This window comes from Mya arenaria, chromosome 11, assembly GCF_026914265.1.
Source record: "Mya arenaria isolate MELC-2E11 chromosome 11, ASM2691426v1".
NCBI classification, from domain to species: Eukaryota; Metazoa; Mollusca; class Bivalvia; order Myida; family Myidae; genus Mya; species Mya arenaria.
Window position 1 is genome coordinate 16,117,741 of NC_069132.1, and position 15,809 is coordinate 16,133,549.

General features: G+C 39.6%; 1 protein-coding gene across 1 annotated transcript in view; it reads left to right on the plus strand.

The window, feature by feature from the left end:
- Window positions 1–14,252, plus strand: part of LOC128209011 (cytoplasmic dynein 1 heavy chain 1-like) — a 63,012-nt gene extending 48,760 nt beyond the window's left edge. The window contains 22 exon segments of the mRNA XM_052912808.1: window positions 202–348; window positions 506–595; window positions 872–1,186; window positions 1,314–1,445; window positions 1,924–2,018; window positions 3,981–4,083; window positions 5,768–5,839; window positions 7,011–7,086; window positions 7,334–7,494; window positions 7,721–7,832; window positions 8,038–8,336; window positions 8,552–8,722; window positions 8,966–9,067; window positions 9,304–9,419; window positions 9,637–9,772; window positions 10,772–10,909; window positions 11,211–11,225; window positions 11,851–12,043; window positions 12,211–12,350; window positions 12,662–12,772; window positions 12,981–13,135; window positions 13,638–14,252. Of these exon segments, the coding sequence (XP_052768768.1) occupies window positions 202–348; window positions 506–595; window positions 872–1,186; window positions 1,314–1,445; window positions 1,924–2,018; window positions 3,981–4,083; window positions 5,768–5,839; window positions 7,011–7,086; window positions 7,334–7,494; window positions 7,721–7,832; window positions 8,038–8,336; window positions 8,552–8,722; window positions 8,966–9,067; window positions 9,304–9,419; window positions 9,637–9,772; window positions 10,772–10,909; window positions 11,211–11,225; window positions 11,851–12,043; window positions 12,211–12,350; window positions 12,662–12,772; window positions 12,981–13,135; window positions 13,638–13,809 (3,051 nt within the window). The 3' untranslated portion in view covers window positions 13,810–14,252.
- Window positions 14,253–15,809: the final 1,557 nt, after the last annotated feature.

Here is a 15,809-nt window from a genome sequence, read left to right on the forward strand (position 1 = left end):
GTACCTTATGTTTTTTTTTTGCTAATTATGTTACTTTTATGGATATTCTCAATATGTATTCATTAAGAAGTACAGTACTAATAACATGTAAATAAAATACTTTTAAATATTCATTAAAATGGGAGTACTTTCACCCAGTCACATGCTTTATTTTCAAGGTCCATTGGAAATCTTGATTGGGACATACATTTTGTATTTTAGGATGTGGAGAGTTATGACCCGATCCTTAACCCAGTATTGAACCGCGAGTTACGACGTACAGGTGGGCGTGTCCTCATCACCCTTGGCGACCAGGACATTGATCTCTCACCTTCCTTTACCATCTTCCTCTCCACCAGGGACCCTAATGTGAGTATGCAGGCTTAGCAAGGAATGAGCTTGTTGTCGAGGTTTTATGTTGGCACTTTTAATTTTTTTTGTAATTAACCAATTAGCTAAGTAACATACCAGTAGTTTATATACTCTGCTTCCAGATCTGAAAATGAATATAAATGTGTCTCTACAGGTTGAGTTCCCCCCAGACCTGTGCTCCAGGGTGACGTTTGTCAACTTCACTGTCACCCGCAGCAGTCTGCAGGATCAGTGCCTCAACCATGTAAGTATATCTCAATGTTATTTTACCCTGTGCCAAACATGAAAGTATACCTCCCTGTTATTTTACCCTTCCTCATCCATGTATGTATGTCTCGCTGATTATAAAACCATTAATGTTTTCTTGGCTTGACACCATTTTAAGATAGTTTTATAAATACTGGGCTGTAGCAAGTTACTCTCAATAATAATTCACATAACTCTTTTCATGTATCGAACAGCTGTTTTCAATTCATAGAGCCATACCAATACAGTATTGAGAATTGTTTGTCCTTTACAGGTGTTGAAGGCTGAAAGGCCAGATGTTGATGAGAAGAGGTCCGACCTCCTGAAGCTGCAGGGAGAGTTCCAGGTGCGACTGCGACAGCTGGAGAAATCTCTGCTACAGGCTCTCAATGACGTGAAGGGTCGCATTCTGGACGACGACAGCATCATCTCGCACCTCGAGACGCTGAAGAAAGAGGCTGCAGAAGTGGCTCGCAAAATGGAGGAAACAGATGTTGTGATGGCCGAGGTGGAGACCACTTCCCAGCAATACCTGCCCCTTGCCACTAGCTGCTCCAGTATTTACTTCACCCTGGAGGCCCTTCAACAGGTAAACACAGTTGTGTACCACATAGAGTGTCTTTAAAACTGATACCTTCAGTTTCTTTTGTCTTAATTGATGGAAGTACTAAACTTATTCATACTAAAATAGTAACATATTTCCTTTTGTGTTGCAGGTGCACTTCCTGTACCAGTACTCGCTGCAGTTCTTCCTGGAGATCTTCCACGCTGTTCTGGCCAGCCAGAAACTGTCCGGAGTGAAGGAGTATACCCCTCGTCTTGACATCATCACACAGGAACTCTTCCTGGTATGAAATTGTTGTACAGAACTGGGCCTGTTAGAATGAAGCAAATTATAGTTCTTCCATTGAAAGTTAAGCCACCATCAGGGCCAAATGTGGTAAAATCTAGTCTTCAATTTTCCGTTTAATTTGAATTTTTAACTATTGTCTGTTTATGTGCAAATTGCCTTGTCATGTGCTGATTGTTCAAAACTTTGTTGAAGTCAACAGTTAATAACATTGTTAAAACATTGTTAACTTCATCATTGTCAACTTTCAAATCATTACTTCTAAGTTTCGTGGGCACACTTGTGATCTGCAGTACTTCTTACACATGTTGAGACAACTGTTATCAACAAGTGAGCTCGTTTTGTTTAAATATATGATCATATCATTTTATATTTCACCTTTAAAAGTTAACAATGATGCCGTCAACAATGTTATTAACTTAAACAAAGATCTGAACAATCAGGACAATGTTTAAGTTACATTTTGTTTTATCCAGGACACATACAGCCATGTGGGACGTGGTATGCTACATGAGGACAGAATCACGTTTGCCATCCAGCTGGCCAGGATCTACCTGAAGAGCATGCAGAGGTAGGAGGGAAGGGATGATATATGGGCTTATAAAGTGTGTGCAGAGGTAGGAGGGGAGGTGTGAAATTTGGGCTTATAAAGTGCGTGCAGAGGAAGGAGGGGAGTGGGGGAATGGGGAGGTAGGGGGGGGAGGGGTGAATTATGGGCTTATAAAGTGTGTGCAGGGGGAATCTGGGCTTATAAAGTGCGTGCAGAGGTAGGAGGGGAGTGGGGTGGAATCTGGGCTTATAAAGTGCGTGCAGAGGTAGGAGGAGAGGGGGAAATCTGGGCTTATAAAGTGTGTGCAGAGGTAGGAGGGGAGGGGGGAAATCTGGGCTTATAAAGTGCATGCAGAGGTAGGAGGGGCGGGGGAAAATCTGGGCTTATAAAGTACATGCAGAGGTAGGAGGGGAGGGGGGGAGGAATATGGGCTTATAAAGTGCGTGCTGGGGTAGGAGAGGAGGAGGGAGTCTGGGCTTATAAAGTGCGTTCAGAGGTAGGAGGGGAGGGGGTTGGAATCTGGGCTTATAAAGTGTGTGCAGAGATAGGAGAGGGGGAAATCTGGGCTTATAAAGTGTGTGTAGAGGTAGGAGGGGAGGAGGAAAATCTGGGCTTATAAAGTGTGTGCAGAGGTAGGAGGGGAGGGGGCCTATATGGGCCTATAAAAAGCGGCAGAGGTAGGAGGGGAGTGGGCCTATATGGGCCTATAAAAAGTGGCAGAAGTAGGAGGGGAGGGGGGAATATAGGCTTATAAAGTGTGTGCAAAGGAAGGAGGAGTGGGGAATATGGGCTCTAAAAAATTTGCAGAGGAAGAAGGGGAGAGGATAGTCTGGGCTTATAAAGAGTGTGCAGAGGTAGGAGGGGAGAGGGGAAATATGGGCTTTTAAGGAGTCTGCAGTAGTAGGAGTGGAGAGGGGGGAAATATGTGAAAAATTGTTTTACAATTATTGAAGATCTCAACTTCCAACTTAATGAACTTATTCACAGTAAAAATGTGCTCTTATGGGACAAGTTCTGTGACAAGGTATATAAATCCAACTTAAATTTTGTAAAAGTTATGGCCATTTGTATCTTTTAATTTTTTTTATGCCCCCAAAGGTCCGTCCGACTCAATAACTCAGAATATTATGGACTGATTTTAAAATAACTTGCCACATGACGACGAAGACAAAGTGTCGCGTGCAAGAACCATGTCCCTACCTCTAAGGTCAAGGTCACACTTAGGTGTTTATTCCCAATGGAATGCTGCATATAAAAGGCATAGAGTATAGGTTGTCGTGTCCGGGCTGTAACTTTCCCTTGTATGGACAGATTTTAAAATAACTTGCCACATGTGTTCGACATACCAAGACAATGTGTCGCGTGCAAGAACCGTTTCCCTACCTCTAAGGTCAAGGTCACACTTAGGTGTTTATTCACAATGGAATGCTGCATATAATGACATAGAGTATAGGTTGTCGTGTCCGGGCTGTAACTTTTTCTTGTATGGACAGATTTTAAAATTACTTGCCACATGTGTTGGACATACCAAGACGACGTGTCACGTGCAAGACCCATGTCCCTACCTCTAAGGTGAAAGATACACTTAGTGTTTATTCACAATGGAATGCTGAATATAAGGACATAAGAATGTAGGTTGTCAAGTATGGGTGATATTTTTTATGTTCAGAGGCAATTTAAAATAACTTTAAGTATGTATTTGTTTGATCTTTAAATTTCATGTACTGACCTTGTTCATAGGTCAATGTCACATTCGGGGGCATTCGTCACATACTATGACAGCTCTTGTTTGTAGAGGGGAGCGTTTGGGCAGGTGACATCCATAACTTTAAAACCCTTTGTCCAATCATATGAGCGATGTAGGGGTAACATGGCCCTCTTGTTTATAAAACATGCTTGTGAAGGGCTTTTTCAGATTGTTATTAAGAGAAAATGGTTTTTATGTTCAAATATAACCTTGAGTTCCCCTCTTTTTTGCGGCAGTGAGTCAACCTATGACAGTGAGTTCCATCAGTTCTTGAGGAGCCAGGAAACCTTGCTGACGGGAAAGATCCCGCCACAGATACAGGGTCTTACACAAACACAGGTAGGTAACTGTTTTGAGTTAGCAGGGCCTCACACAGACTCAGATTAGAAAATGGCGGGAGCATTAGGAGAGCCTCACACAGACTCTGGTAGGTAACTAGGGGAGTGTTCATCTGAAAATGGGGGGAGTGTTAGCAGGGCCTTACACAGACTCTGGTAGGTAACCAGGGGAGTGTTCGGCAGAAAATGGGGGGAGCGTTAGCAGGGCCTGACACAGACTCTGGTAGGTAACCAGGGGAGTGTACGGCAGAAAATGGGGGGAGTGTTAGCAGAGCCTCACACAGGAGCAGTCTAGTAAATGGGGTGAGTGTTAGCAGGGCCTCACACAGGATAAGCCTAGTAAATGCTTGGAGTGTTAGCAGGGCCTCACACAGGATTAGGCTAGTAAATGGTGGGAGTGTTAGCAGGGCCTCACACAGGATTAGGCTCGTAAATTGTGGGAGTGTTAGCAGGGCCTCACACAGGATTAGGCTAGTTAATGGTGGGAGTGTTAGCAGGGCCTCACACAGGATTAGGCTCGTATATGGTGGGAGTGTTAGCAGGGCCTCACACAGGATTAGATATATAACTCAGGGAGTGTTAGCAGGGCCTCACACAGGCTCAGGTTAGTAAATGGTGGGAGTGTTAGCAGGGCCTTACACAGGCTCAGGTTAGTAAATGGTGGGAGTGTTAGCAGGGCCTTACACAGGCTCAGGTTAGTAAATGGTGGGAGTATTAGCAGGGCCTTACACAGGCTCAGGTTAGTAAATGCTTGGAGTGTTAGCAGGGCCTCACACAGGATTAGGCTAGTAAATGGTGGGAGTGTTAGCAGGGCCTTACACAGGCTCATGTTAGTAAATGGTGGGAGTGTTAGCAGGGCCTTACACAGGCTCATGTTAGTAAATGGTGGGAGTGTTAGCAGGGCCTTACACAGGCTCAGGTTAGTAAATGGTTGGAGTGTTAGCAGGGCCTTACACAGACTCAGGTTAGTAAATGGTGGAAGTGTTAGCAGGGCCTCACACAGGATTAGGCTAGTAAATGGTGGGAGTGTTAGCAGGGCCTTACACAGGCTCATGTTAGTAAATGGTGGGAGTGTTAGCAGGGCCTTACACAGGCTTAGGTTAGTAAATGGTGGAAGTGTTAGCAGGGCCTCACACAGGATTAGGCTAGTAAATGGTGGGAGTGTTAGCAGGGCCTTACACAGGCTCATGTTAGTAAATGGTGGGAGTGTTAGCAGGGCCTTACACAGGCTCATGTTAGTAAATGGTGGGAGTGTTAGCAGGGCCTTACACAGGCTCATGTTAGTAAATGGTGGGAGTGTTAGCAGAGCTTCACACAGGATTAGGCTCGTAAATGGTGGGAGTGTTAGCAGGGCCTCACACAGGATTAGATATATAACTCAGGGAGTGTTAGCAGGGCCTCACACAGGCTCAGGTTAGTAAATGGTGGGAGTGTTAGCAGGGCCTTACACAGGCTCTGTATACTCATCATGGATGGTGATTAATGAAATTAAGTGGTATCTAGTTTTCTAATGTTGAATTGAACAGAATTAAAGAAGTTTTTATAGATGAATATATTTAATTACCATTTGTATAATTGAATTGATGCAGTAAAAAAGCAATTCCAATTATGAAAAAATACTGCTTGTATACAGGAACACTAAATAAAAGTGATATCTAAAATGAATATTCATATTGCCTTTGCAGCAAGAGGCATTGGTGAGGCTGGCCCAGATGAGGCAGTTCAAGGGCATTGTTGATGAGATGAGGAAAAATGGGGTATGTACAGCTCTAGCCTTAGTGTTTAGTATATGTATAAGAAACACGTTATAAACCGCACTTGATAGTAGAAGTAAGGGCTTATGTTATGATATTTTTCATATCCGTATTGAAATGTTGATTATTCTTTATCTCGAGTTAGACCCTTTATTTGTGAATATAAATAAAGGGATACTTGACTGATTAAGGCATGAATGAATAGTAAGGTATTGGTTCTACATTAAAGCTGTATTCAGTATTGTACACGGTATCACTCGTGGTCATGCACCTTTAGAATATATTCACTTTTGCATTATGTGCTATCAGAAAATGTTAAAGGTAAGATTTGTGGTCCGCACGAGTTTGGATGTTGTAGCTGTTTTACATCGAACATTTTGTAAATATGGGGCTATATTCATAAAGCATCCAAGTGAAATTTTTCAACTTATGTATATGAATTAATTTTATGAAAATAACAGGATATTTCAAAAATCGTTGACAAGTTGAAAATGTTCGCTCATGTGTTGTATGAAAATACTGTTGCTTTATACAGTCTGTATTTATGATGCAACTCAATATTTGATTTATACATGAATAATTTCTATACTCATCAAGCTTATCTGTTTTTCAATGAAAAATGAACTGCCCTGAATTCATAAAACCTCTTAAGTCATTTTTCAACTTAAGTCCCTTTCTGATTTAAGTATCTCGATAGTTATGTGATATATCTGGTAATACCTTTGATTTATATTTATTTCATTGCCTTTATAAAGAATGCATACTTGAATATTAAAAACAGAATACGGTACTTTTCTTTTAATTTGACTAGTATCATTTTTGGAAATCAAGTTGAGAAATGACTTAAAGTGTTTGTCGTCAGCGGTGTTGTGCAAATGCTTTGGCAATGACGTGACAACATTCAAGACAAATAGTTTATCTCTTAACAAGGCAGGAATAATCCTGATATTAGGATTGACAGCTTTCAACTTGAGACCATTGTACAATTATAAAGTGTTTTGCTTGGACATTTGCATCAAAAATGGTAGATAGTAAATTGAAATGAATATAAATGACTTTGGAAAAAATTTCAAAAGGGGTCCAATCCCTCATACAACACAGCCCCCAGCTTCTCTTCAGGATTGACCATGATTGGCTATAAGAACCCCTGATGTATGTACAATTGTAATTGCAGGAGCTGCAGGCGTGGCTAGAGAGTGCCAGCCCAGAGACCAACATTCCCCAGATGTGGACCGAGGATAGGGAACTCTGTATGTACATTCTAGATATATCCTCAATAGTGCTTGCCCTTGAAGATTTAACTTGCACATGTATATATTTAGAGATGTTGAAGGTTTCATTTGCTGGTAAATCTGTGTAATCACTTCATATATTCAGGTACTGACGTTTTAGATATGATTTAATTTACAGTAAGGTAGCACTTTGATGTGTTCCATTGCAAACAAAATATTTGGTGAAGTTAAAAAAATGACTCATAAATTTTGTTAAAACTTTCAGCTGCGGTGGGTAAGGCAGTGAATGGTATGTTGGTTGTGCAGGCTCTCCGGCCAGACCGGCTCACCTCCATGGCCCGAATCTTTGTGGAGAAAGTCCTGGGCACAACGTTTGCACATGCTGCCGACAAGGAACTTGACCTGGGTGGGATTGTGGAGTCAGATGTGAGAGCAGGATCTACTTTCTAGTTATTTATGTCAACTTAAGTATATCACAATTGCGCTTACATTAAAATTCAAATAAATACTACAATTTATTTTTTTACGAAACACCAAACAAGATAATAACAAAACACAGGTAGCAAGTGTTAAACATCAATGTTGAGTTATGTGGTATCCTTTTGCAATGCTGTTGATAATTTTTCATTTTAAAGAGGTGTTACTATTTTAGATCAAAGCTAGCACACCAGTATTGATGTGCTCTGTGCCAGGATATGATGCCAGCGGTAGAGTGGATGACTTGGCCACAGAACTTGGCAAACAGTTGACATCTATTGCCATTGGTAGGGTTTAGTTTGCTTTTTGTGTATAGTTACTATGATCAGAATTAGAGAAATGCATAATAATGTGTTAGTTAGTTGTAAAACTGTCCAATTTACTACTTTCTTAAGCAAAATTCTCATCTCTTTACCAAATCATCATGATCATATCTTTTATAATCAACAAGTCTCATAAACCAACATTAAAATCTTCACCATATATCTGAAGGTTCTGCTGAGGGTTTCACGCAGGCGGACAAGGTGATCAATTCATCGAGCAAGTCTGGCCGCTGGGTGATGCTGAAAAATGTTCACCTGGCCCCTCAGTGGCTGGTTCAGCTGGAGAAGAAGCTGCACAACCTGACGCCTCATCCTAACTTCCGTCTTTTCCTCACCATGGAGATCAACCCCAAACTGCCAACCAACCTGCTCCGCGCCGGCCGTGTGTTCACCTTCGAGCCCCCGCCAGGCGTCTCGGCCAACCTGCTGAGGACGTTCAGCTCTATTCCAGCCACAAGGATGTGCAGGGTACAACATTTTGTAGCCTTATTGGTCTAGACTATATTTATAAGACTCACAGTGTTCAGTGCATAATGTGAAATAAAGATTTACTAATTATGTTCATATTTGTTTGCATTAGTTTTGATTATCCACAAGTATGAATGGTTAATTGACATGATTATGATATTTATTTAAAAAAAAATGCTTGTCTTAAATTTTTGATTATATATTTTATTTACTAGGAGCCCAATGAGCGAGCAAGACTTTACTTCCTGCTTGCCTGGTTCCATGCTATAGTGCAGGAACGTATGCGCTACATGCCGCTAGGCTGGGCCAAGAAGTACGAGTTCACCGAGTCTGACCTGAAGGTGGCCTGTGACATGCTGGACACCTGGATTGACAGTGTAGCCTTGGTAAAAAAAATTATTTACAATGAATGTATCACCACATTTGTATTACTGGTATAAATATTAACTTGCAGCTTTTAAATGAACTATTGAACTTTTTCCTTTCATCTAGTAAACATTAATTTGAAAAAAAAAATGTAATCAATGGAGAGTGTAAATTTTTATAGTCAATAAGTGGACAGGTTTGTTTTTCCCTTTTCATAAATATGAATAACACCAACCTGATCATATACTTATAAATATATACAGGGCCGCACCAACCTGTCTCCAGAGAAGGTGCCATGGGACGCCATAAAGACCCTGCTCTCACAGTGCATCTATGGGGGCAAGATTGACAATAGCTTCGACCAGGTTAGAGGAATTCTCTTCTAGTTTTGTCGTGTTGAGGTATTAATATGATTTTTTTATGTAAAAGGATCAACATGTATATGGTTACCTTTTGCACATCCATGTTTTTTTGTAAAAAACGATCACATGTAGATACATTAGTGCTTCTTTATGTGTATTATGATCAGAATCCATGTTTACTGGCATGCTGAATTGGCAAAAGACAATGTATTGAAAGAAGTTGGCATTTTGTCTTCCAGCGTCTGTTGAACACGTTTATAGACAAGCTGTTTTCACCGAAGAGTTTTGAGAGTGACTTTACCTTGGTGGCGAGCATTGATGGTTGCAAGAAGATAGCCATGCCAGACAGCATCAGGTAACATATGAACGCTGTTCTTAACCGCTTTTTGTAAATGAAACTTATTTCTATGACTATTTGAGGTGAAATTTTATAGAGATGAAAATTTTGCAATTTCATAAGTCGGTCTTATTGTAGCTGTAAGAAGCCAATATTCTTTAAAATAAATTTGCTGAAATGGGAAGATATCATTTTAAAACTAAAATAAATAATTTTAACAAATAATTTTCTGCAGGCGTGAGGAATTTGTTACATATGCGGAGCACCTGGATGCAGAAAGACAAACACCTGCCTGGCTTGGCCTGCCCAACAATGCGGAAAAGGTTCTGCTCACCACACACGGGGCTGATATGTGCGCTAAACTCATGAAGGTAAGCTTTTTGATATAAACCTCTCTATGGCACATGGATCATTCATTACTGATAAAAGAGGTTGTTAGATTTGGTCATGTCAGCAAGTGAGATTTGTGGCCAGTTTGTAATTTTGTTGTTCATCGTTGGATTTCAGAATATTTTGACAGGAGTGTTATTCATATCATGGCCATGTGTCTGGTGCAAGACTCGTAGCAATAGGTCAAGGTCAAATTTAACGGTCATTGGTCAAAATTCCTTTGTATTCTTCTGGCTTGTCGAGACTGTAACTTTGCATGCATTGGGTATTTTAAAATAACTTTGCACCAATGTTCACCATGAGAAGACAATGTTTAAACTCATGTGAACTCCTCATTCGGGGCACATCAGATTTTCTTGTATTTACGCCTGTTTGGCATTTCACTTATTATACATTCAGTCTAGGAACATAGCTGGTAAAACAATATTGAGTTCCATTTTCATAAAAACACTTTGCTATTAATATTCACTTTGCTATTAATTTAGCAACCTTTCATAGAATGGATTCATCATTTCTTTTGATCGACAGGCTCAACATTGTTGACGTTTCTCTAAAAAAGGTCTAGTTTAAGATAGTGGAACAAATAGAGCATGTAGATCTACCCTTGACCGTCCATCACACGTTCATTTAGCCCATATCTTCTGATTCTGCATATTATGTATATCATTTAAGATTGTGATAAAAAAATTCACATAAGTGGAAGAAATATTTACAATTTTGAATATTTTAATTAATTATAACCTTTTCTTCCATCATTTTGTCAACAGAATGTGGTGAAATTCTTCCTGTTTGTTTTATCACAGAAAGCAATGTCATATTTAGTCCAATTTTAAAATGTTTAAATAATCATCTGGCTTTTTCATGATTCAATGTTGCTATTGTCACAATTCAAAGGGCCCTGGCCCTATTCACAATAAAATAAGAATGAATATTGACACAGGACCTAAGCCTGTACACAATGCTCCTCTTCCTGTCCCTAGGTGGAGCTGTTGGAGGATGATGATGACCTGGATACAGCAGGAAAGGATGATGATGAGAAGCTGGTGGTGGATGGCCGCCCCGCATGGATGAGGACCCTCCATGCCTCCGTCAGGACCTGGCTAGACCTCGTACCTAAGGTAACATATGTAGACAGTCTTTTAGTCTAGCAGATTGTGTGAACACCATTCATAGTTTAGATATAAAAACTGACAATTTCTGCTTTCAATATAATGTAGTTAGTGTAAATACATTCTTAATGTTGTTATGTTTTTCATCTCCTTGCATTTTGCTGTAACTTCTTAGTTGTGTATTTGGTACTGGAATGCTGTAGTGCCAGTATTCCACTACATGTTGTTTTTATGTATTTGACTTTTTGTTAACAATTTCATTACCACACTGAACATGTAGTTACTAACAGTTTATACTGCTGTTTATCAGGGCTACGAAGATGTGGTATGTATTGTGGTATTTTGTGCCCTTCCGTCCTTCATGTTGTCCCATCCATGCCATAGTTATCATCAGTTCCCTATGACCAAAGTTCATTTCAGGCATACATATTGTCCTTGCTTTTTTGATGCTTGACATTGAACTTCACCATGTCTGAAAGACTACAATTGAATTTAAACGTACATTAAATTGCTTGTGAATATATATAAAAAGTACATAAAACATCTTGATATGTTTTCATAAGTGTAAGTGGTGAAATTCTTTGTTTATAGATACACTTGGGAAATATGTTTAGACATATTGCGGGAATATGTGTAGATGTTATTTTATGAAAATGGTATGATTGTTGTATGATGCTTTGGTTGGGAACGAGGTATATCAAATAAATATATGGCAATTTCTGTTTTGCATTTAAGGTGAGATAAACTAAAGAATGATAAATGTCATAATGAATGTAAATAGCAATTTTGCAGTTTTAGTACTTAACAATACAGTGTAATTGTTTGGCATTGCTGAGTATTGCAAACACTCAAAACTTCTGTCCCATGCACTTGTAGTTTTGCAAACAAAAGGTCTTCAATAAATCTATTTTTATAGTAAATATTTAAAATGTGCATAATGCTCCCTGCAGTCTGTGGGAGCAATGAAGCGTACCATAGAGAACATCAAGGACCCTCTGTTCCGCTTCTTCGAGCGTGAGGTGAATGCAGGTGGCAGGTTGCTGAATGACGTAAGACGTGACCTTGGTGACGTTCTACAGGTATGCATTGGGGAGAAGAAGCCTACCAATCACCACAGAAACATGATGGCTGACCTTGCTAAAGGTAAACACAACCATGGTCATTTCTAACTCTGCCATATAATGCTCAATACTTATTGTTCTTTTAAATATTACTCTTTAACATTTTACTCCAATAGCCTTAAGATCAAATACTTCAAAATTGGTAATGGAACAGTTTATACTGTAGATAAAACCACTGTTTGCTTTCAGGTATGATCCCAGAGTCCTGGAGGCGGTACACTGTCCCTGGGGGGATAACAGTCATACAGTGGATCACCGACTTCAGCCAGAGGATCAAACAGCTCCAGACCGTTGTACAGGTGGCCCAGGGTGGAGCCAAGGAACTCAAGGTGACCAAAGCTTACAAACTATTTAAATGAAACATGGTACATATGTTTCCAAAGACTGAATGCACAACAACAGTAAGGCTTATTACTCTTGACATAAATGTCTGTGACTTATGCCCCTTTTTGGACTGAAAACCCCCACAGACAAGCATTGGCATTTGCTCAGTGTTTAAGAAATGTTATGCCCTCAGTATCGTAGGTATTAAATGCAAATTTTTTGCATTTTATTATTTTCAGAACACAGAAACTGAACAACATAAAAATAACATTTAATAATTTACATGTATATATGGTTGACTCCTATATATTTCCAGAACCTGCAGGTGTGGCTGGGAGGACTGTTTATAGCGGAGGCATATATTACAGCCACCAGGCAGTATGTGGCTCAGGCCAACAGCTGGTCACTTGAGGAACTCTACCTAGATGTATGTAGCTTCTTGGTTTATACAAAAATATACATGTGTGTAGCTATTTAAATGTCAAGCAGTCACAAAACATGAGTAAAGTTGGCGCTCTGTACAACTCCATGAGTTCATGATGGAGCATATTTTGCATAACTGATTGTATGATAGCTACATGATTCTGTAGTACTATTGTCATATGGAATCTGAAAATGTTGTACATCTTCTTTAGGTGTCTGTGACGGATGGGAAATCTGGAACCCCAGATGCATGCAGTTTTTGTGCAGTAGGGCTGAAGCTGCAGGGAGCTGTGTGCAAGCAGAACAAGCTGCAGCTTTCCTCCACCATCTCCACAGACCTGCCTCTCACCTTGCTTAGATGGGTCAGGTAGGACAACCTCTCTGATGTGCTTCTTAACTTCCTTTGTGTGTTTAAACTGATGGAAATATAATTACATGTAACATGTGGTCATCCCACGGGCGTATTAAGCAGTTATCAGAATTAGGGCTTTAAATGAACAAGCCTAAATTCTTATACTTTTTCTTTAAGAGAATTGAAACAATCCCAGCTATATCAAATTTTGAGCAACCCTAGCAAACAACTGACCAGTCCTGGGCTTATATTATTTTCGACCACCTTCTAATGGTTTTTACCTTTTTGACAAATTCTCAGTAAAATTATCTTTTATTTGTAGCTCATTGTATGACTATTATTAGCATTCAGTTACAGTTACTTTTTCACAATTACGTGGTTTATATTTTTTATGAAGACAAACACATTTGCACTTAAATATTATAACACTTTTTTTGCTTATATGCATTTGTTCACTAATCATGTTTTCACTATGTGAATTTGTTACAAGTACAATCTTTTAATGTGGCTATTCTAGGTTGGATGAGCAAAAGCACATGGACTCTAAAGTGACACTGCCTGTGTACCTGAACGCAACACGCGCCCAGCTTCTCTTCACCCTGGACTTTGAGACGGAGGGACAGGGTTCTGGCAAAGGCCACAGCTTCTATGAGAGGGGTGTCGCTCTAGTCTCCTCTGACCTCGGATAGATTCTCGCACACTGAACTGACTTTATTCACATAACTTAAAAGTGGAATTTATTACAAAGAAAAGTTCTGATTTTGGACTTACCTTTCTGCGCTTACACCAGACTTCTATGTTTTAAAAGTGAATGTGAACAAGTACATGATGAACCAACCAGAAATTAATTGTGACACACTTTGATTCCTTATCTATTATCACAGTGGTTTATAACTCCAATAAATGTGGTATCCCTTACTTCATAAATGATTAACAGTGTATATCAATATGCTGGTCATCAACCCTTGTAAAAACTGTTAAAAAATCTTACCATCAGAATAGTAGATAATAAACTGAAGAAATAAACATTTTTCCAAAATATTTATGATAGAAAGTGTTTTTAACAAAGGTAAACTTGTGCCCTTCCATAGAATGGATATAAAATAGATAGAAATAAATCCTCAAAATTCAAGTTTGTTTTTATTTTAACATTTGAAGTTCTCTTACTTAGTTTAGTCTAGTTTTACTCTAGGTGTATTTTATCACGTACAGTGTATATACATGCACTCTGTGAATGCGATAACAATACTTGTATATGTGAAGATGACCATATTAGAGCTCAATGGTTTAAGCTTTGCGTAACTTGTCCTTTCCATATCTTGTGTACCTACTGGTATGATTAAATGAAACTCAAATCGTAAAACTTTGGTCACATTAAAAGCCATACAAAATGTGTGTTGAACCTTTGTAGGAACCTCAATGGGTCAAGGTCACAATACTATGTATCCAGCGTTTGAGGCATTCTTTCGTGTCCGCGCCACATGATGCTTATATGAGCAAGGATCTTTTTTTATAAAACTGGTCACATGTTTAAATCATTAATGTGATGTGTATAATATTTGTTTTAACCTACAAACAGGGTCAAGGTCATAATACAACTGATGTAACATCGCTGGGTTATTTTGCAATGCTAGGTCAAGTACATTGTAATTATGTCTCCCCCATTCATGGGGAGACATATTGTTTTTGCCCTGTCTGTCAGTCAGTCAGTCTGTACCTCACACTTCGTTTCCGCTCAATAACTATAGAATGCTTAGACCCAGGAACTTCATACTTGGTATGCTAGTTGGTCATGACTAGTAGATGACCCCTTTGTGATCAGTAGGTCAAAGTTCAAGGTCGCGGTAAACTTTAGGTGAAAAAAACGGTTTCCACTCAATAACTAAAGATCGTTTGGGTCCAGGAACTTCATACTTGGTATGCTAGTTGTTCATGACTAGTAGATGACCCCTATTGATTTTGAGATCAAAAGGTCGAAGGTCAAGGTCGTGGTTACCTTCAGGTAAAAAACATTATGTTGGCGGTGACCTTAAGCTTAAAAATGGTTTCTGCTCAATAACAAAAGAACGCTTGTACCCAGGAACTTCATACTTGCTATGCTAGTTGGTCATGACTAGTAGACGAACCCTATTGATTTTGAGATCAGTAGGTCAAGGTCGCCGTGACCTTGAGGTGAAGAAACGGTTACCGCTCAGTAACTAAAGAACGCTTGCACCCAGGAACTTCATACTTGGTATGCAAGTTGGTCATGACTAGTAGATGACCCCTATTGATTTTGTGGTCAGTCCGTCAGTCTATACGTCGCACTTCGTTTCCGCTCAATAAATAAAGAATGCTTCATCCAGGAACTTCATACTTGGTATGCTAGTTGGTCATGACTAGTAGATGATCCCTATTGATTTTGAGATCAGTAGGTCAAAAGTCAAGGTCGCCGTGACCTTGAGGTGAAGAAACAGTTACCGATCAGTACCTTAAGAACGCTTGCACCCAGGAACTTCATACTTAGTATGCAAAGTTGGTCATGTAGATGACCCCTATTGCTTTTGTGATCAGTAGGTCAAAGGTCACGAGGACCTTGAGCTGAAACATGGTTTCCGATCAATAATTGAATAAAGCTTGCTGTTGGTTCCTCTACAGTCCAAAAGTTCAAATTTCATGTCCATCGTTGATTAATTATCAGCATAATGAC